Source organism: Akebia trifoliata, chromosome 6 (assembly GCF_017979445.1).
Source record: "Akebia trifoliata isolate Shusen 1 chromosome 6, ASM1797944v1, whole genome shotgun sequence".
Lineage (NCBI taxonomy): Eukaryota > Viridiplantae > Streptophyta > Magnoliopsida > Ranunculales > Lardizabalaceae > Akebia > Akebia trifoliata.
The window spans coordinates 5,956,198-5,974,099 of NC_141380.1; the positions used below are offsets into that span (position 1 = coordinate 5,956,198).

General features: G+C 33.8%; 1 protein-coding gene across 1 annotated transcript; it reads left to right on the forward strand.

Moving 5' to 3' along the window:
* The first annotated feature begins 340 nt into the window (after positions 1 to 340).
* LOC147399883 (Tetratricopeptide repeat (TPR)-like superfamily protein) lies at positions 341 to 3,034 on the forward strand. The gene has a single exon (XM_086445444.1). It carries the CDS (start codon positions 541 to 543, stop codon positions 2,143 to 2,145), a length of 1,605 nt encoding a protein of 534 aa, XP_086301570.1. The 5' UTR covers positions 341 to 540; the 3' UTR covers positions 2,146 to 3,034.
* The last annotated feature ends 14,868 nt before the right edge of the window (positions 3,035 to 17,902 follow it).

The following is a 17,902-nucleotide window of genomic DNA, read 5'->3' on the forward strand; positions in this document are numbered from 1 at the left end:
GCCCGTCTTCACTTTGGTCTTCTCTAATAGACTAATAAAATGATCATAATACCCTCATCTTCAACCTTGAGCAAAAACTCTTCGTTCTTCTTTAAATGATAGGAATTTTGGAGAAGTAGAAGACGATTAAATTTTAGGCTAGGTTGAAACCAATGTATTAAAAATGAGATTGAAGAGCATGAAGATGATATTTTTTTCATCTTCTTTTTTGTTAGAAGTTGAAAGTCAAGGGTATTTAGATCATTTTCATTATTCTATTAGAAAGGACCAAGGTCAAGGGTATGTCATCAGTTTGGAAACCTTGGGAGGGGTCCTCAAATATTCACCAAAACATGTTGTATATCTAAATCACCCATTTTTGGGTGAAAATTCTCCTACTCCAATTTTTTTTTAATGCTGAAGTGGGCAAAGAAGTTGGCCTAAGAAGGATCTTTCCTTCTTAAATGGAAGATTGTATGAAATTGGACGCCCAATCTGATTTCAACTTCTCTCTTTATGAGACTAAACTTTCTGATTTCTATTTAAGATCAAAAGAAGCCAATGGGTTTCTTCCTTAATGAACTTTTTTCTTCTTCAAACTTACATGTTTGTTATTTCCAGACCATTTTTGCAATTCATCACATACTATCAAAAACCTTTATCACAATTTCTAGAACCCATAAATTCCCAAAGAAGGTTGAAGAAAAAGAAGGGAAGGGCTTGCAAAAAGCTTTGAAAATTCTAGATTTTATTACCCCCAAAACCACAAGAACCCAAGTTTGTCGAAACCATCTCAGGCTCATACAAGCATGTATGCAAGATTTGGTAGAATCAGACCAAAATCAACAATGGGGGAGTAGTAATTGCATCTCTGCAAGTTCAACAGAGATATCCCAGGACATGTTTGTTGAAATTCTTGAACGAGATATTAGTTGGACTTCTTTGTATTTTCGAATGCACAAGGAAGGAATAGTGAAAGCTGATGAGGGTACTCTGTCTTCGGCATTGAGTTCGTGTGGTTCTGTTCGGGCTGTTGAATCTGGGATTCAACTTCATTGTTTAGGAATCAAAACCGGGTTTGATTTGTTTGTGTATGTTGGGAGCTCTTTGATTAATTTTTATTCAAAATGTGGGGATTTGGAGAATGCTTATAAGGTGTTTGAAGAAATGCCTGTGAGGAATGTTGTTTCATGGACAGCCATAATTTCAGGATTTGCGCAACAATTGGAGGTTGAGATGTGTTTAAAGCTTTACGATCGAATGAGACGTTCGACATCGAAACCCAATGATTTTACTCTTTGTAGTATACTAAGTGCTTGCACGGGTAGTGGTTCTCTCGGACAAGGGAGAAGCGCTCATTGTCAAACGATTCAAATGGGTTTCGATTCGAATACCCATATTTCCAATGCTCTTATCTCAATGTACTCTAAGTGTGGAAACGTCGAAGAAGCATTTTACATCTTCGAGAAGATCCAAAGAAGGGATCTTATCTCGTGGAACTCCATGATTGCGGGGTACGCTCAACATGGGCTTGCAAAGAAAGCTATAAATTTGTTTAAAGAAATGGAGAAACATAAAATTGAACCCGACGGAATAACTTTTCTTGGTGTCCTCTCATCATGTCGTCATGCAGGTTTCATAGAACAAGGCCGGGTCTACTTCAATTCAATGTTTGAACTTGGTGTGGAACCGGACTTAGACCATTACTCGTGTATTGTAGATCTTCTAGGCCGATTGGGGTTGCTCGAAGAGGCTAGAGAGTTCATTTTGAAGATGCCCATTTGTCCAAATGAAGTTATATGGGGTTCACTACTTGCTTCTTGTAGGCTTCATGGGAATGTTTGGATTGGAATTGAGGCTGCAGAGAGCCGACTATTATTGGATCTGAGTTGTGCTGCAACTCATGTGCAGCTAGCGAACCTGTATGCTAGTGCAGGGTACTGGGACGAGGCGGCAAGAGTGAGAAAGCTGATGAAAGATAGAGGATTGAAGACGAATCCCGGGTATAGCTGGATTGAGATCAGAAATGAGGTTTATAAGTTTAGGGTGGAAGACAGGTCCAATGCTATTATGGATGAGATCTTTAATGTGGTTGATGGTTTAGTAGACAACATGAGAGATTTCGGTTATGTGCCAAAAATACATGAAGAAGCTGTTGATTTATAATTTATATGCTGCAATAAAGCTAGGCCTCAAGATGGGTTCTTTCTATCTTATTTTGTTCATCCTTTTATAGTGTTTTGCCTGCCCTGACCAATGTTATCAGAGACTGATAAATTTGGGGACCCAACTCAAAAGCAATTGGCAATGAATGGAGAAGCCCAAGATCTTTTAAGGAGTGAGGCAAGGCAATTTGTGTCCGATGTGGGACTAAATCAACACACCCCCTCTAGGCTAGAGCACGTGGAGATATGAATTAAATGATGTGGAAAAGAGAAAGACCTGCTCTGATACCATGATAAATTTGGGATCCAACTCAAAACCAATTAGCAATGAGTGGAGAAGCCCAAGATCTTTAAAGGAGTGAGACAAGGCAATCTGTGTCCGTTGTGGAAGTAAACTAAACACGCCCTTGCTAGGCCAAAGCACGTGGAGATATGAACTGGATGACATGAAAAAGAGAAAGACCGACTCTGATAACATGATAAATTTGGGGGTCAAATTCAAAATCAATTGGCAATGGGTGGAGAACCCAAGATCTTATAAGGAGTGAGACAAGGCAATTTGTCTCGGACGTTGGACTAAACTCATCAGAAACATTGAAGGATTGTTAGTTTGGGCTGGGTTGGATGAGTACTAAAGATATGGGCTTCATCATAGATCAGCCCTGAGCCCCTTTCAGACGTTAGTCAGCTAAGCCCAAATTGGCCCCAACGAACTCGGGCCTGGCTGGAATTTATTTTTGAGTGTTATAAAAATACGAAAATCTTTCACCATTCGAATTTATTCGGAGCCGTTTGATGTTACTTTCATCAAAATAAACGTACAATCTCCATCCTAATTGAAAAACAGTTGGAAATGAGAGCAAATTTGTTATTTTGTGATAGGGTCGTGACGCCTCCCTCTGAAATATGCCCCCCATCACAGAATCGTAGATCATTTGCCTAGAGATGTACAAGAAAAATATTTATGGTTATGCATATCTCGAGGCAAATGATCTACGATTTGTGATGGGGGCGTCAGAAAATCATTATTCTTTGTGATATGCTATACTTATTTTTTGTTACAAAATCATACATCTAATTATATGTAATATACATATGCACAATATTGTTAAGCATTAGCTTAGCTCGGATTCAATGGACTTGACAATTTTGAACCCAACCCTACCTTTGCAAGCTCAAGTCAAGGCCGTAAACCTTGTTTTTTCAGTTGAGCAAGGCGGGGTGCCAAATTGACAATCCGAGGCCTATGCCTTATTCAAAAAAGAGTTGAAAAGAATCGAGCGAAGTTGAGGCGCACATATTAGGCTTACTCCTGATCGGGACATGTAGGCATATTTCTTTTTTCTCCCCATTTTTTGTAGTACCAATATATGATACTCCCTATAATTATAAAGTTTTCCCTTTTAACATTTAGTTTACATAAAATCAACAAATAATGAATTATATATTTTCTTTTAGTCCTAGTCCTCACAACCACCAGTTGATTTACAATTTTAACAATCTATAACTACTCTTAATCTTCTTCTTTCATAATTTTTTTAGTTTCACCTCTAATTCATTTTCTTTCTAGGTCAAACTTAATCCTCCATTACTTCTTCTAATGATATATATATTTAATGCTTTTTAGTTTGAATATTTGTTAACCCCTAAGTTTTATTTTGTGTTTAGGGATTAAAACTTAAAAAATTATAAGTCTAAAATTATGAGTTTGTAATTTGGATTTATTTAGACAGTAAACTTTGGAATTTGGAATTCTGAATTTGCTAATATTTTTTGTTGTTGTTGTTGTTATTATTGAGATGTTTCATTAAATTTCTCTTTAATTAAAATATTGCTACTCATTTATGTATATATTTAATTATTTATCTATTTAAAACAGTCATTAAATCTCATGCCATAGCTTTTAAAAACATTTATTTTCTGCCAAAAACAAAAAATACTCCACCTGCTACAATGTGTAAATCAATAAGGTTTCAAATAATGTGTAATCCATTCATTTGCTAAGTAATGTGTAATAGTTTTGTGTTGGGAGAAATGGTTTTTTTTTTTGTTTTTTTTATATTAAACGGGTATCTTGTAGACAGAGGACTGAGCCCGTATCTAGGCTTTGCCCAATTCATAGACCATGGTCTTGTCCAAGGACTAGTCCCGGGGCACGTGCAACGCCGGCACATCACACGAACTAAGTGAGGGTGCGCCTTTGAAGGTGTCCCCTAAGGAATTAATGCTCATACTGGGTATCGAACTCATGACCTACAGGCATTAACCGCTTATCGGTCCAAAATTGCCATTGAGCCAACCGCTCGGGATTGAAGAGAGAATTTGTTACCAAGTTGAAGAGATTTAGAGAGAGATTTCTACTTTTAAGGAGAAGAATATGTAAATAGTAACTTGAGTTTGGGATTTTTCTACTATGATCATTAGATTAATGGATGTCACTAGAGTTGCTTGAAGGATCATTATCATCATCATCGAAGTCTTATCCTCGTCACCATCATCGTCAACCATATAATTTATAATCATTATGCATTTGTCATAATTGAATGGAGGAACAAGATTCGTTTTGTCGACCCCAAATCACCATTACAACATCTTATCTTTTTGACTCAAGTAGTTCAATTGGAATGTACAAATTCATGCATTGAGCTTTTGTCAAGAGTCTTGCTAAACCATACAATTGGAATAGTATGTCCCATTATCATAGCCATGATATGTCTTATCTCTAAAATCATCATTGTCATGACATGTCTTATTTCAATTATTTGGGATCTCATAGGCACTAATTTTCTTTTGTCTTTCAAGTCTAGAAAGAGTAACCTTTCGTCGAGGTATGTGTCTTCAAGAATTTTATTATAACTGCAACCAAATTCATATTTTTGTGAGGAGTTTTAGCTTTTTTTTTTATTTTTTTTTCAAATTTAGGTTCAAGAATGGTGATAATCTGACTACCCCAAGTGGCAAACTCAAACGACTACCCTGACATGACAAGTTTGGGAACTGTATATCTGTGCTCCTCGGAATACACGGCTGCACTTCCCCGTAAAAAAAATATGTATCTCAAGAGTACCGTGTTTCCCAAAGAGAGCAGATCTATGATTCTCAAACTTGTCACGTTAGATAGTCGATTGAGTATGCCACGTGGAGTAGTCAGATTATCCCGACTATAGGTTCAATTATAGGAGTTCATGTTCGTGCAAGTGCAGCTTTGTTGTTGTTTGATATTTGACTCCAGAGATTCCTTTCAACACACTAGGCTAAGACATGAGGGCATCTTCGAGAGACAGAGAAAGAGAGAATGGGCCCCTTGTATTATGTGAAATTAGTAATCCCCTCCCCACATGAATCCTATTCTTACTAACTAAGCTCCTAATCTTAAGCTTAGATGTTGGAGTTGAAGGTAGAGTTGGTAATATTGAGAATTGATAGAAACACTTAGGGGAGGGGGCAATGTCATGGACATAGAAAAAAAAAAAAAACGCATCTTGTATTTTGACTATTAAAAAATGTGATTTTTTTTTATTAAAAAAAAAAAAAAGAAAAGAAAAAAAAAACTAAACACCTTTTTTTTTTTTAATGTGGGATTTGATATATAATAGAATTTTGGTGATTCATAAATGTAAAAGTATGGGATTTGATGATAATATCTTCAATTTATGAATTTTCTTTAGATATATACATTTTTCATAATTTTTAATATATTTTTTTGATCTTTTATTTTCATTGTTTTTTCCCCCTTTTTTTTCTCGTTTTCTATATTTTTCCCGAAGTTTTCTCTTGCTGTTTTAAACCCATACTCCGACTTATTGACTATGGCCATGGTGTTGTAGCTCTCTAGAGTTTGCTATTCAAATCGGTGACAAAAATGGGCACAAGTGTTGCAGCTCCATCTTCCAAACATGGTTTACATAACTTGTATTTTTTTCTAGCCAAGTACAATGTTACATTGAAGGAAAAAGGGGGTCTTATTAATTAACTTATTTCTTAGGACTAGTAGTTAAATGCCCCCAAAACAAAACAGTCTTATAGAGAATGTCATAAGTTGAATTTGACTTTCATCTCCACACCCAAGATTGGAGTGATCACAAAGATTTCAGCCATATATGCCCTAACTATTTAGGATAGGAGGGCACTTTGTTCACAAATTTGGTTCTCTAGGGACAATTTTTATATATTAAAAAATATATATAGTTAAAAGAAATTAAATCTATAAGGACATTATAAAGGGATTGACTACTTGCAGATCACAAGTTGTTGGTTGCACCCCAACCAATAAAAATATCAATCTTAAGCCCTATTGATTACAACTTATGGTGGAGTCTTGGCGATTTTATTGAATCCACTTCATCTTTTTCTTCTTCTATTGTCTTAGTCTTGTCGCTAATTGTAGACATCTTCTCTCCGCGTCACAATAATACATGTGAAATTGGTGAAAGAAGATGATGGCAATCATGAAGAAAAAGAAAAAGAAGAGCTATCTTTTCTTTACGAAGCGATGATGAAGATGAAAAAAAAGGGTTATGTCGCAATCAATCACAGACTTTGTTGCTTTGTTGATCGAGAAAAAGAAGATGTTAGATAGTTAGTACAACCTTTTATTTTTCTTTTACTTTTTTGTTTTTGTTTTTTTTAGTGAGCTATGTTATTCGATGGGTTTGAATAGGGATTTGGAGTTCGTGATTCCTCAATCTAAAATGAACCGGATTCATAAGGGTAGGTAGAGAAAATTTGTTTTCAGGTTCGCTTGTGCATATATATAATTCAAGTATACAAGTTATAATTACAATTATAATGTTAATTTTTTTTAAGTTAAATAAAAATAAATTAGTAAAATAATCTAAATTCTAAATATGAACAATGACAAAAAGTAAAAATCAATTAAAAAAATATTTGGTTTGCTGAACCCAACCAAAATTCGATAGGTTCGTGGTTCGCTTGATTTTACGAACCTAGTATGAACCATACCGTGAATTAGTTCACTTCGTACATGTTCATGGTTCAAACTGGTAGAAAAACAAATTGGGTAACATAGGTATGGAGTGTAATAAGGATTTTTTAAGTGATGGAGTGTAATTGATATTAAGTGATTTGCAATTTATCGATCCCAACTATAGTAGAAGACGTGAATTGAGACGTAACTATAGTAGAAGATGTGAATTGAGATGTTGAAAGCGGCTAAAAACACATTTTCAATAATAGAAGACGTGAAATAGACAAAGTGGAATAGAGGAACATGATTTGTTTAGCAGATCCCATCACTCCAAATCTTTGGAATAAGACTTTGGTGAAGATGATAAAAGGCTATTCTTAGGGATTGACTAGTTGCACACCATATTTTACCAATTGGACTCCATCACTCCAGAATCCCCCCTTGCACTCCATTTGTAAGATTGCACCCTAAAAAGATAACAAAAATGTTGCACTTCTTTTTTACTTCTTCTTCATCTTCAACAATGAGTACAAAAATTATAGTTTGTTCACAAACTTGTGCAAAAGAGACGGCGATTTTTTATCAGTTTCCTCGATAGATCAAACCATTTCCATTAAATAAATTTTTTAAGTCAATCAATAAATAATTAATATCTTTAAATAAAAAAAAAAAGGTGGGGGGGACACAGGTAGAATAAGGAAGATGAACAAGTAGGTTATCCTAATGAAGTGCAATGCAACTTGTAGTTATTGAGAGATTATTTAATATAAAAAAGTAATTTTTTATGATTGGGGTGCAACCTACCATTGTTGGTGTGCAAGTAGTCTACTCTTACGCAAACTTTCTTATAAAAACTGCACTAGATATACCCTTTGGAAAACCAATCCACAATCAAGTCTCTCCCACAAATTAATCATGAGGTTCAAATGCCAAAAATAAATGCATGAGGTATCATTGTGTTAGGAGTCATATGTTACTTAGAAGTCTTTTTCTATAAATATAAGAATGTAGGCAATTGATTTTACAAAAATAAAATACAAAATTCTAGAATTAAATTGGAGGAACAATTTCCCTAGAAGAAAATCGACAACATAGGATCCAAAGATCTTATCGTCTGGTATCAGAACAATCAATCTTGGTACTAAACATAGTATCGACAAAAGAGGTCAGTGATCGAGTAAATCTATTGGAGTCCAAACTCAACAAACTTGTCGTTGATATTGATAGTTTACAAACGATTGCGCAAGGACAACTACTCAATTGTAGCAGCTGTCGGAACAACTACATACACTTCTACCCAATCTGAATCATGAAAAACAAGCCCATCACAGGCCTCCTCAACCAATAGTGCAAGGTGCTCGAGAACCACTAGTACATGGTGTTCAAGAACCCATGGGTGGCCGCCAAAATGACTTCATAAAGGATGGCACAACGCAAAATCCATTGTTTTATAGTCGAAAATTTTGGATAGATTTTTCAAAATTTGAGAGCATTGATCCTAAAGGATGGTTAGATCTTGTGGAATAATATCAACATCTTCACGGCATTCATGACAATCAAATGGTTGCATTGGATGATCTTCACTTATCCGATGATACTTCATCTTGGTTTCGATGGTTGAATCGTTCTGTGGGTATTATAAGTTGGCAAGAATTTTCATGATGTATATATGCTCGTTTTAGTGATTGAAAACACATTGACTCAGGGAGATCTCTTTCTAAGCTCAAACAAATCGTCATTGTACGAGAATCTATTTTGAAATTCGAACAACTTTCTAACCTCCTCAACCCACATTTACATGAATCTCATCCCGTAAGCACTTTCATATAGAGATTACGACCAAATATCAATCTAAACACACTCAAAATTATAGTCGGATGCCTTCAAGTTTGCTTTGCATAAAGAAGAGGATATTACATCTGCTCAGGAGTTTGTTGGTCATCACCCTCCCCTTCACTCAACCACTTTCAAGCCACAGTCATCAGGACCCTCTACGGATGTGTTGCCCACTTCACAACCCACCATACCTACAATTAAATGATTAACATAAGACAAGCAACAAGAACAACATGCTAAAGGATTGTATTTCAATTGTGATGAAAGATACTCTCTAAATCATGTATGCAAACATGGTCAATTGTTATCCATTGATGGGGGTGAAACTTACTGATGACATGGCGACAATTGAAGGGTGTGATGGTCCGGATCTTGAGATTTCTCTATAGAAGATGCTCCATAAATTGAGTTTGAAGAATCTGTTCGATTTTCAACTTGAGGACAAATTGTGTTTTTAGGGGGGTTGGGTGTTAAGAATCCTACTACGTATTAGGTTATTTACTTATTTTAGAGTCATTGAGTTGTTTTAGGAGTCTTTTAGATCAATTCTAATATGGTAAGCATCTTATATTATTTAAAAGTCTTTCTCTATAAATATAGACAATTGATTTTACAGAAATACAATACAGAATTCTAGAGTTAAATTGAAATAATGATTTTTCTCGAAAAAAATCGACAACATAAGATCCAAAGATCTATCACACTGGATACCAAGCCATAAATTTTCTCACAAACAATAAAAATAAAATAAAAGATAAAAAATAGAAATTAAGAGGTATAGGCATCTCCAACACTCAAGCTCAAAGACTTCCAAGGCCATAAAGGAACTGAATAAATGAAAATGTACATCTCTGTTCTTTTGGTGGAGGTACCAATCAACAAAAACCCACCAAGTATGAAAATAGCAACTTTCTACAGCTTAGTGGAAAACGTGTACCTTAGGTTACTGTTTTACGTACTAGTACCTAATGATTCAATGGGCCTAATGGCAGGAATCAGGCCCAACCAGTTTATTTTGGGCTAAGTTCAGGAAAATAGGAGGGTAATTCTTGTCATTATGGTTTTGTTTGATTGATAGAGAAATTCTTATAATTTTTTTTCGAGAGAGGATCAAGCTCTTGTTATTAAAATTAAATAAATAAAATAAACCCTAAATGTAAAGGTATTTTAATTAAAGTAAATGCAATTAACAGAGTATATATAAAGATAAGATGCACGAGCACTTTTATAAATTTCAAAAACCGCTTAATGTAGATTTTCGATAATAGCACTTGGGGTGCAACTTGGTTTGGTTTGAGGTCAAATTGAAACCAAACCGACATAGGTCGGTTCCACTAAATAAGAACCAGAATAGAACCAAATTCCATTGGAACAAAACCAACACAAACTGAACTAAAGTCAGTTTGATTTGGTTCAGTTCGATTCTATGGGTTCCCAATATTCTATAAATTGTAACATTTTTTAATGAAAAAACAAATATATAATAAAAATAAAATTTCATATTATAAATCACTAATCTATCCATCTAAAGTCATTAGTTTATCCATGAAGTATCATTAATTTATGTCCAAATATATATATACAAGCTTGATCCAAGAATCGGAACTGAACTGCAACTTATTCTAAACAAAACCAAACCACCCCAAAGCTATTGATTTGGTTTGATTCTTAGTTTGAACCAGACCAAGTTGCACCCCTAAATAATACCCACCCTTCTCTTATTATAATAGTAAAAGTATAAATTATCTTGGCTTTAGTTTTCGATTCCATCCCTCTCTCTCTCTAAATTGCGGGCTAGACCCTATAATTGGCTCAGATGTAGTCGATTGGGCTGAATCAAAGTTCGACTTAGATGTGAACTTTTAAAAGATCCAACCCAACCTAATTACTAAATGAGCTAGCTTGAACTAAATTTTTTGGTCCCAAAACCGGCCTGGTCCATTAACACTTTCACTAGTACTACCTGCTCTCACTCTACCCCCCCTTCATTGACTAACCAAATGAAGCAGAATATTGAGGCATTTGGATGTGTAAACTTCCCTACCAATTATAGAAAGTCACTAACATATGTCAAAGAAAACACTGTCTTTTCACATCCAAGAGTTACTATCTTATGATAATATATCACCCCACTTGGTCACTCAACCTTAGTAGTGGTGAAGACTATTTCTCTTGTTGACCCAATTCACTAAACCATGAGCCTATATTGTGTATTGGACCCACATTCAGTTTCATTATCTTTACAGGCATACAACCCCACACTTTTTATCTTCAAAGCCCCATTTCCCAACTTTTTTCAAACACAAGAACCAAAGAGCATCATAGCAAGCTATGATATTAACATGTATAGGTATCCATTATCATCCATCTTACCTAGAAATAGCTTCAATACTTATGATGGTACTTTTTTATTTTTTTTTTTATTTTTTATTTTTTTTTAAAGTTAGTTTTCCAATCTAATTTCCCCGTATAAAAAAAAATTGAAAAATTGATTGTATCAGCTATTTCCCATAAGAGTTCGACCAGCCTTATTAAGTTCTTAAGGATTTCACCCTTACTAAGGTCCTTGGACTCACATTGTGGCATCCGAAAACACGATCTATGCTTTAGGCGGTTATCAGATAAAATTCAATGAACTTTGAAAGATTATTATTATTATGTTTTGGGAATTAGGTGGAAGTTTGGAAGCTGTCCATTTTGAAAATCATGGATCAAATCCAAAAGAAATTTTTTTTCAATTTTTTTTTTTTATTATCAAAGATTTTGGAATGGTAATCTATTTGAACAAAACGACTATTAATAACGCTTAAAATTTTACTGTAGACACTCAAATTTGGACGGATCCTCCGTGCAAAGTACCCAAAAAATTACAAAAATTGGAATGAGTCTCAAAGTTCAAACTTCAAAAATTCATTAATTTTCAAAATAAATGACTTGGCCCCCTTCTTGCTTGGCCCATGGGCTAGAAACCCACCCTCTCCTGAACCATCATCACACGCCCTTCAACCCAACCCTAACCAAATACATACTCAACCCACTACTCAAGTCCATTAGACTTAAAACCCGACCCTATACACACACAATCCAAAACAAAATAAAGGACCTTATCCATATGAGAGCCATTAACAAAAAAATAATTTTGTGAAAATTACTTTTCGAGTGATCATTCATATCATTTTCCAAAAAAGAATGGTGGTGACTCCAAACTCAAGTAAGAGAGATCTTCAGATTTAGAAATCTCATATCGACACTTAGTATCTTAGTAAAGCAAATGTTTCTCTTACCATAATATTTAGTAAGCATCAGACGCCTTTGAATGATTTTTGAGATTTGTATAATATGAATCTTGATGTTTCATCAATGGTTTGGATATGGAAAAACTAGAAACTAAAGACATGATAATATCATTCTTAAATAAAGAGAGATCGTACCAATTTTTTCTACAACACGTCAATTAATAAAATTATATGATACAAAATAATATTATAAGGGAAAAAAGGAGTTTCAAAACAAAACAAAAAAAAAAGAAAATAATTACAAGGACAACAATCGATGTCAAACTTCGACTACTTCCTCATCCATTGTTTCACTCTCATAATTAGTCCTTTCAAAGCTCGAAGAGCTTTTCACACCTAAGTAGAAATCCAAATCAAATAATTTGTATAAACCGACGAGGTGGTGAAGTCTCTGATGTAATTCCACAAACTTGAGATCAAAACCTGTCTTTCTCCCACTTACCCATAAATAAAAAAAACAAAGATTAGAGGGTGCGATCATTAAGGTCCATTGCCCTTAATATCAATTTTTTTTTTATTTAGTGTATTATAAATAAAAAAAATTGGCTTGGGCATATTATTAATTATCTTCTTAAATCTTATTTTTAAATCTTACGCTCTAGTCTTTGACTCTCTTTAAAATAAAAAAGGAATCTAGGAGGACTATACCTTAATAGAAGCTTACCAAACAAAAAAGTCAGTATTTCACACCACCCTTGCAATGGCCAATGTGGATCTGTTAGAGAAAAGTCAACTTGGTATCTGTGATCCATTTCATTGCATGATATGTGATATGGTTTTTGATTCCTGGTAGGTCTTGTCGACGACCCAAACAGATTATTTTAGGGTTTATAGGGTTTTGGTGAATATTTGAGATACACTCCCACGTTTTCAGACAGATGATATACCCCCTTGAACTTAGGACATGGTCTTCTCTTAGAGACTATACTAAAATGACAAAAATACCCATATCTTTAAGATCTTGCCAAAATCCCTTCTTCAATCTTCAACCTTGGGTTGCTTCATCTTTTAAATCAATAAGAAGAAAATAATATAACTTTATACTGGATATAACACCACCAACACAAAAGCCTAATCCCAATAATGTGGGGTCAGCAAAATGAATCTTATTATAATATTCTACCATTTTTCAGAGTCTATTTTTTTTTATATTATTAAATGGTCTGATTGTAATTGACTTTGCTCAATAAATTAAGGGTTGAAGATGATGAATTATTTTTATATTTATTTTTTGGAGGGGGGGGGGGGGATCATAGAAAAATGAAATAAAATAAATAAAATGGATGCCAAATAAACTAAGGGTTCTACTTAAAGATTGAAGTGGTTGGAGATATCGATCTGGGTCAATATGGGACCAATCCAATAAGGATTGAATCAAACCTAAAACCTATCAGAGAAGAAATGGCCCTTGTCGGATCAAGTATCTCAATATTTAAAAATCAAATTTGTCCACTTTAGATCGTTTATTTTTTATTATCAAATCTTAATGTTAGAATCCAAATACAATCCATTAAATTGGATGCAAATCATGTAAAATTTGATTTGACATACAAGATATGAAACTTCATAGATCTAAACAAAATATAACTCAAACACTTCCTCACATTTTAGATCCTAATAAACCCAAATCCTCGATTTGAAAAAAAAAAATAAAAAAGGAATTCGGGTCTGACTCGTTTTCAATGACAGCCCTATTAGTACCCCTATTGACATGAGTCTGCACACATTGCAGTGTAGGGTTAACGTCAATAAGGTACAAACAGTCTTAGTGAGGTGGGGTCATGACCAAGTTGATGTTGGTTTGTCATTTTGAGTTGGTTAAGGACATAGTTGAGAATTTGGTTCTGCTTGGCTCACCTTGTACTAGGCTTACTTATAAGACAATAAAAGGCTGAAACATTTCTTCTTCCACTATAATTTAAGACTGGTTCCTATCTACAGTGTATAAGATCTGATTGTACATGACTATCATGTCTCCACTTGAATTGAATTGAATTGAATTGCTCATAAGATTTACACCCTTTGAATTGATATGGAAGATTCTTATGGGCCTACTTACATAGGAAATGTCTTTGGGATCCCTGTTATTAATTCTAGATTTTAAGGAGTTTTTGTATTTACCTCCATAAACATGGTATATTTTAGGGCCTACCCCTTGACCTATGACTTTGACAAACTATAAATGTTTAAAGACTAACAATGATTTAACGCTCTTTTTTCAGATGCCCCCCATAAGCTCCTTGACTTGGCAGTTACGGAATCATAAATCTTTCTCTTGTGTATTCCGAAGCAAAGGATCTACGATTATGTGATGGGAGTGTTTGGAAAAAGATTGTCAGATTATCATGACTCATCTTTAAATGACAACATTTTAAGAGAAGGGTTTTAAATAAAATAATTTTGTTTGTACAAAATAGGGAAAGAGGCAATTAATAACCTTTAGGAAGTGAGCCATGGATTAACAAACATAAGGATGTCAACAAGTTGATTTCGAGGTCAAGCTAAACCCAAGCCTTATCGCAAAGGGTCGAGTTGCACCCTAATCCAACCTTACGCCTCAATTAAGCAAGAACTAGTCAATGTAGGTTCAGGACTTGTGTGTATTAGATTTAAAATTAGATAAAATTGATTAATAAAGTTTGATTGTGTAGTCTCAATGGGCATGTTTTGAATGATCCAACTATGAATTGGATCATTTGTATTGTGGTTTTCTTTATAAAAAATTAAATAAATAAAAAAACCTATCCCTTCTAATATTATTATTTGTATTAAAAATCCATCTAAACCATCTTTAAAATCAAAAATCCAAACTTTCAACTTCAAATCAATTTTTCATAAATTATTAATGTCGAAATGGGTTGAAAATTTGTGACTAGGATCTTTTAACATGAAATATATGTATAGATCTTATGAGTTTGGAGATCAAATAAAGAACAAGATTAAGAGTATAAATCAACTCTCATTACGTAAATATTTCGTGCAGGGTAGACAGGGATCAATACTATGAAGTTTATAGGCATCCCATATTTTATGGGCTTATATTGAAATTTAATCCTCGTCTTGCAAGGTTAGGCCACCAATTAAAAAGTAATAAATTTTTTACTCATAAGAAAGTCAATATGAGATTTCACAGAATTTAGAATTGACCAATCGCACGATGCAATGTATATTGGGAGCATCCTCATTTACAAAACTACGAATGTTAGGCGGCATGTGACTGGTTAGTCAATCGGGGTCTTGTGAAATTTCGTATTGACTTTCTTTTTACAAAATTTAGAATCGATTAATCGCACGAAACTATGTATATTGGGAGTATCCCCATTTACTAAACTACCGATGTTAGGTGTCATACGATTGGTCAGTCAATCGGGGACTTGTGAAATTCAGTACTGACTTTCTTGTGAACAAAAAAAAATCTACTGGGAAGCTCTCCATTAATTTTTTGTTAGAATTTGTCAAAGTCAAAAAAGTCAAGGGAGGCAATTCTAAATTTTTTAGGAGTTGAGGGAGGCATGTCTATTACAATAATGTGGGGGAAGGGGCAAGACAAAAATATTTGGACTAATCTCATAATACCCATCATCATGAAAGACATGAACCTAACTTCCTTTTCTTAGATTTATTATATTGTATAAAATATAATAATTTCGATGTTGAATGGTACCACCATTGGATGGCAACTAAGTGGGCCCACTTCTAGGCCCTTTATATTAAACTAAAATAATTAACACGTGTGGAGAACTTAGTTCTGCTATCCAAGCATCATAACTACAATTCTAGGTGGAATATAGGTTTGCTGTTAACAAATAAATGATATTAAGCTGTTGTTAAACCAATAACGAACTTCCACGTGTCTCTAGGTGACATAGTTATGATGGTGTTCTTTATGTTTGTTTCTTAAAAATAACTCTAAACTCATAATCCATAACCTAATATCAATGATTAGAACTATAAATGGTCCTCACGTGGATTAGTATTAAATTACACTAAAGTAATAATTAAATATTAATCCAATTAGAATTCCTCTCTCTCTCTCTCTCTCTCTCTCTCTCTCTCTCTCTCTCTCTCTCTCTCTGTAATAATTAAATATTAATCCAATTAGAATTCCTCTCTCTCTCTCTCTCACTCAGTGGTATTTGCAAGTTGGAGAAGAACAAATCAAGAAAGTAATTTAAGGGTTTTTTTTTAAGAGAGTTGTTATTGCCACACCAACTTTTACTAATGCCACACCTATCCTTACATACAAAAGGTATGGCCTTAGCAAAAGTTGGTGTGGCAATAGTAACTCTCGTTTCTTCATCACAAGCCGTAAAGAGAAATACATGAGAGAACACGTTGAAAAGTGTACACTTTGTTTCCACATCGTTTGACCGAATATCTCTAGCTTGGCACATAAAGTGAAGTAAAATTTTATTTTTTTATCTTAAAGCCCTTTTCCTTAAAAAGTTATATTATTTTAATTATTCCTTTAAGTATGTTTAGTTACAGAAAAAAAATATGGCCACTACCTTGGAAAGAGTTTTCATAAAATAAAATAAAAAATCAATTTTATTTTGGAATCCATTTGTTTAGAAAATAATTTTTCTTATTTTATTCTATCTTGATCAAATTTACAGAAAAAAAAAAAAAAACAAGAAAGACAGAAAAGAAATTAATGAGAAAACAATTTATGAAATATTTGGGGAATCAAAGGGTATTTTAGTCTCTGAAAATATTATAGTCACTTAAAAGAGAAGAGCAATATAAAGGTCGACAAAGGTAATGAGAGGGGCTAAATCAATTGGTCTTAATAGCTTGTGAGATACTGACACGTGGAAGTGGACCATTTCAGCATTTCAAATCAAATTTTCAGTTAATATGTCACATAAAGTATAGTAATTGAGTTGGTAAGGGCCCATATTGCTTAGTAGAATTCTAAGTGTCACCAATGTAGCATTAAAAGGAGTGGGCCTCTCAAGCAAAGGAGTTGCCATGAATTGGATCAGACCAAAAATCCAACCCGTTTTAATACAGTAACTTTAGGTATGGATTAAGGATTCGGGTTTTGATAGCTAATCTAATATATGTAAAGTATGTAATTATATTATATATTTTGTATAAATTTATGAAATTTATTAGATTTTGTATATAATGAAGATTTGATCCAATAGTTATTGAATCTGATTTGATCCTAATATAATATATGACGAAATCTCGATCCTATAAGGATCCAATTGGATCCTTAAATGACTCATCCCAAATCAACCTGATCCATTGATGGACGTACAAACAGTACCATTTCCATTGAAAATGGTGGCCCATAAGCTTAATGATCTGCCTTTGATGTGGCACCACCAAAACAAAAGTGGGTATTTTACCAATAACTCTAAAAAAATTAAGGGACATGTTATAATTATTTTTTGTTTTGTTTTGTGTTGTTTAATTGTAATTTTATATATATCACAAAGTCTCAAAATATTATTTTAAAGACATTGAGCAATGCGAATAAAACCCTTACTTTTTAGATCAATAACTATGATACTTTTTAGGATAAATTACACTTTGACCTCCTGTAATTTGGCATAATTTTATGTTGGCCCCCTTAACATTTTGATAATTGCACTTAGCTCCTCTTTCACTAGTAGTGTTAAAATTCAGATGTTATTTTAATATTTTACCCTCTCATTTTATCTTTTTATTAAAAAATAAATAAATTAATT

Coding starts and splice junctions, on each gene's coding strand:
- LOC147399883 (XM_086445444.1), top strand. CDS start 541: ATGGGTTTCTTCCTTAATGAACTTTTTTCTTCTTCAAACTTACATGTT.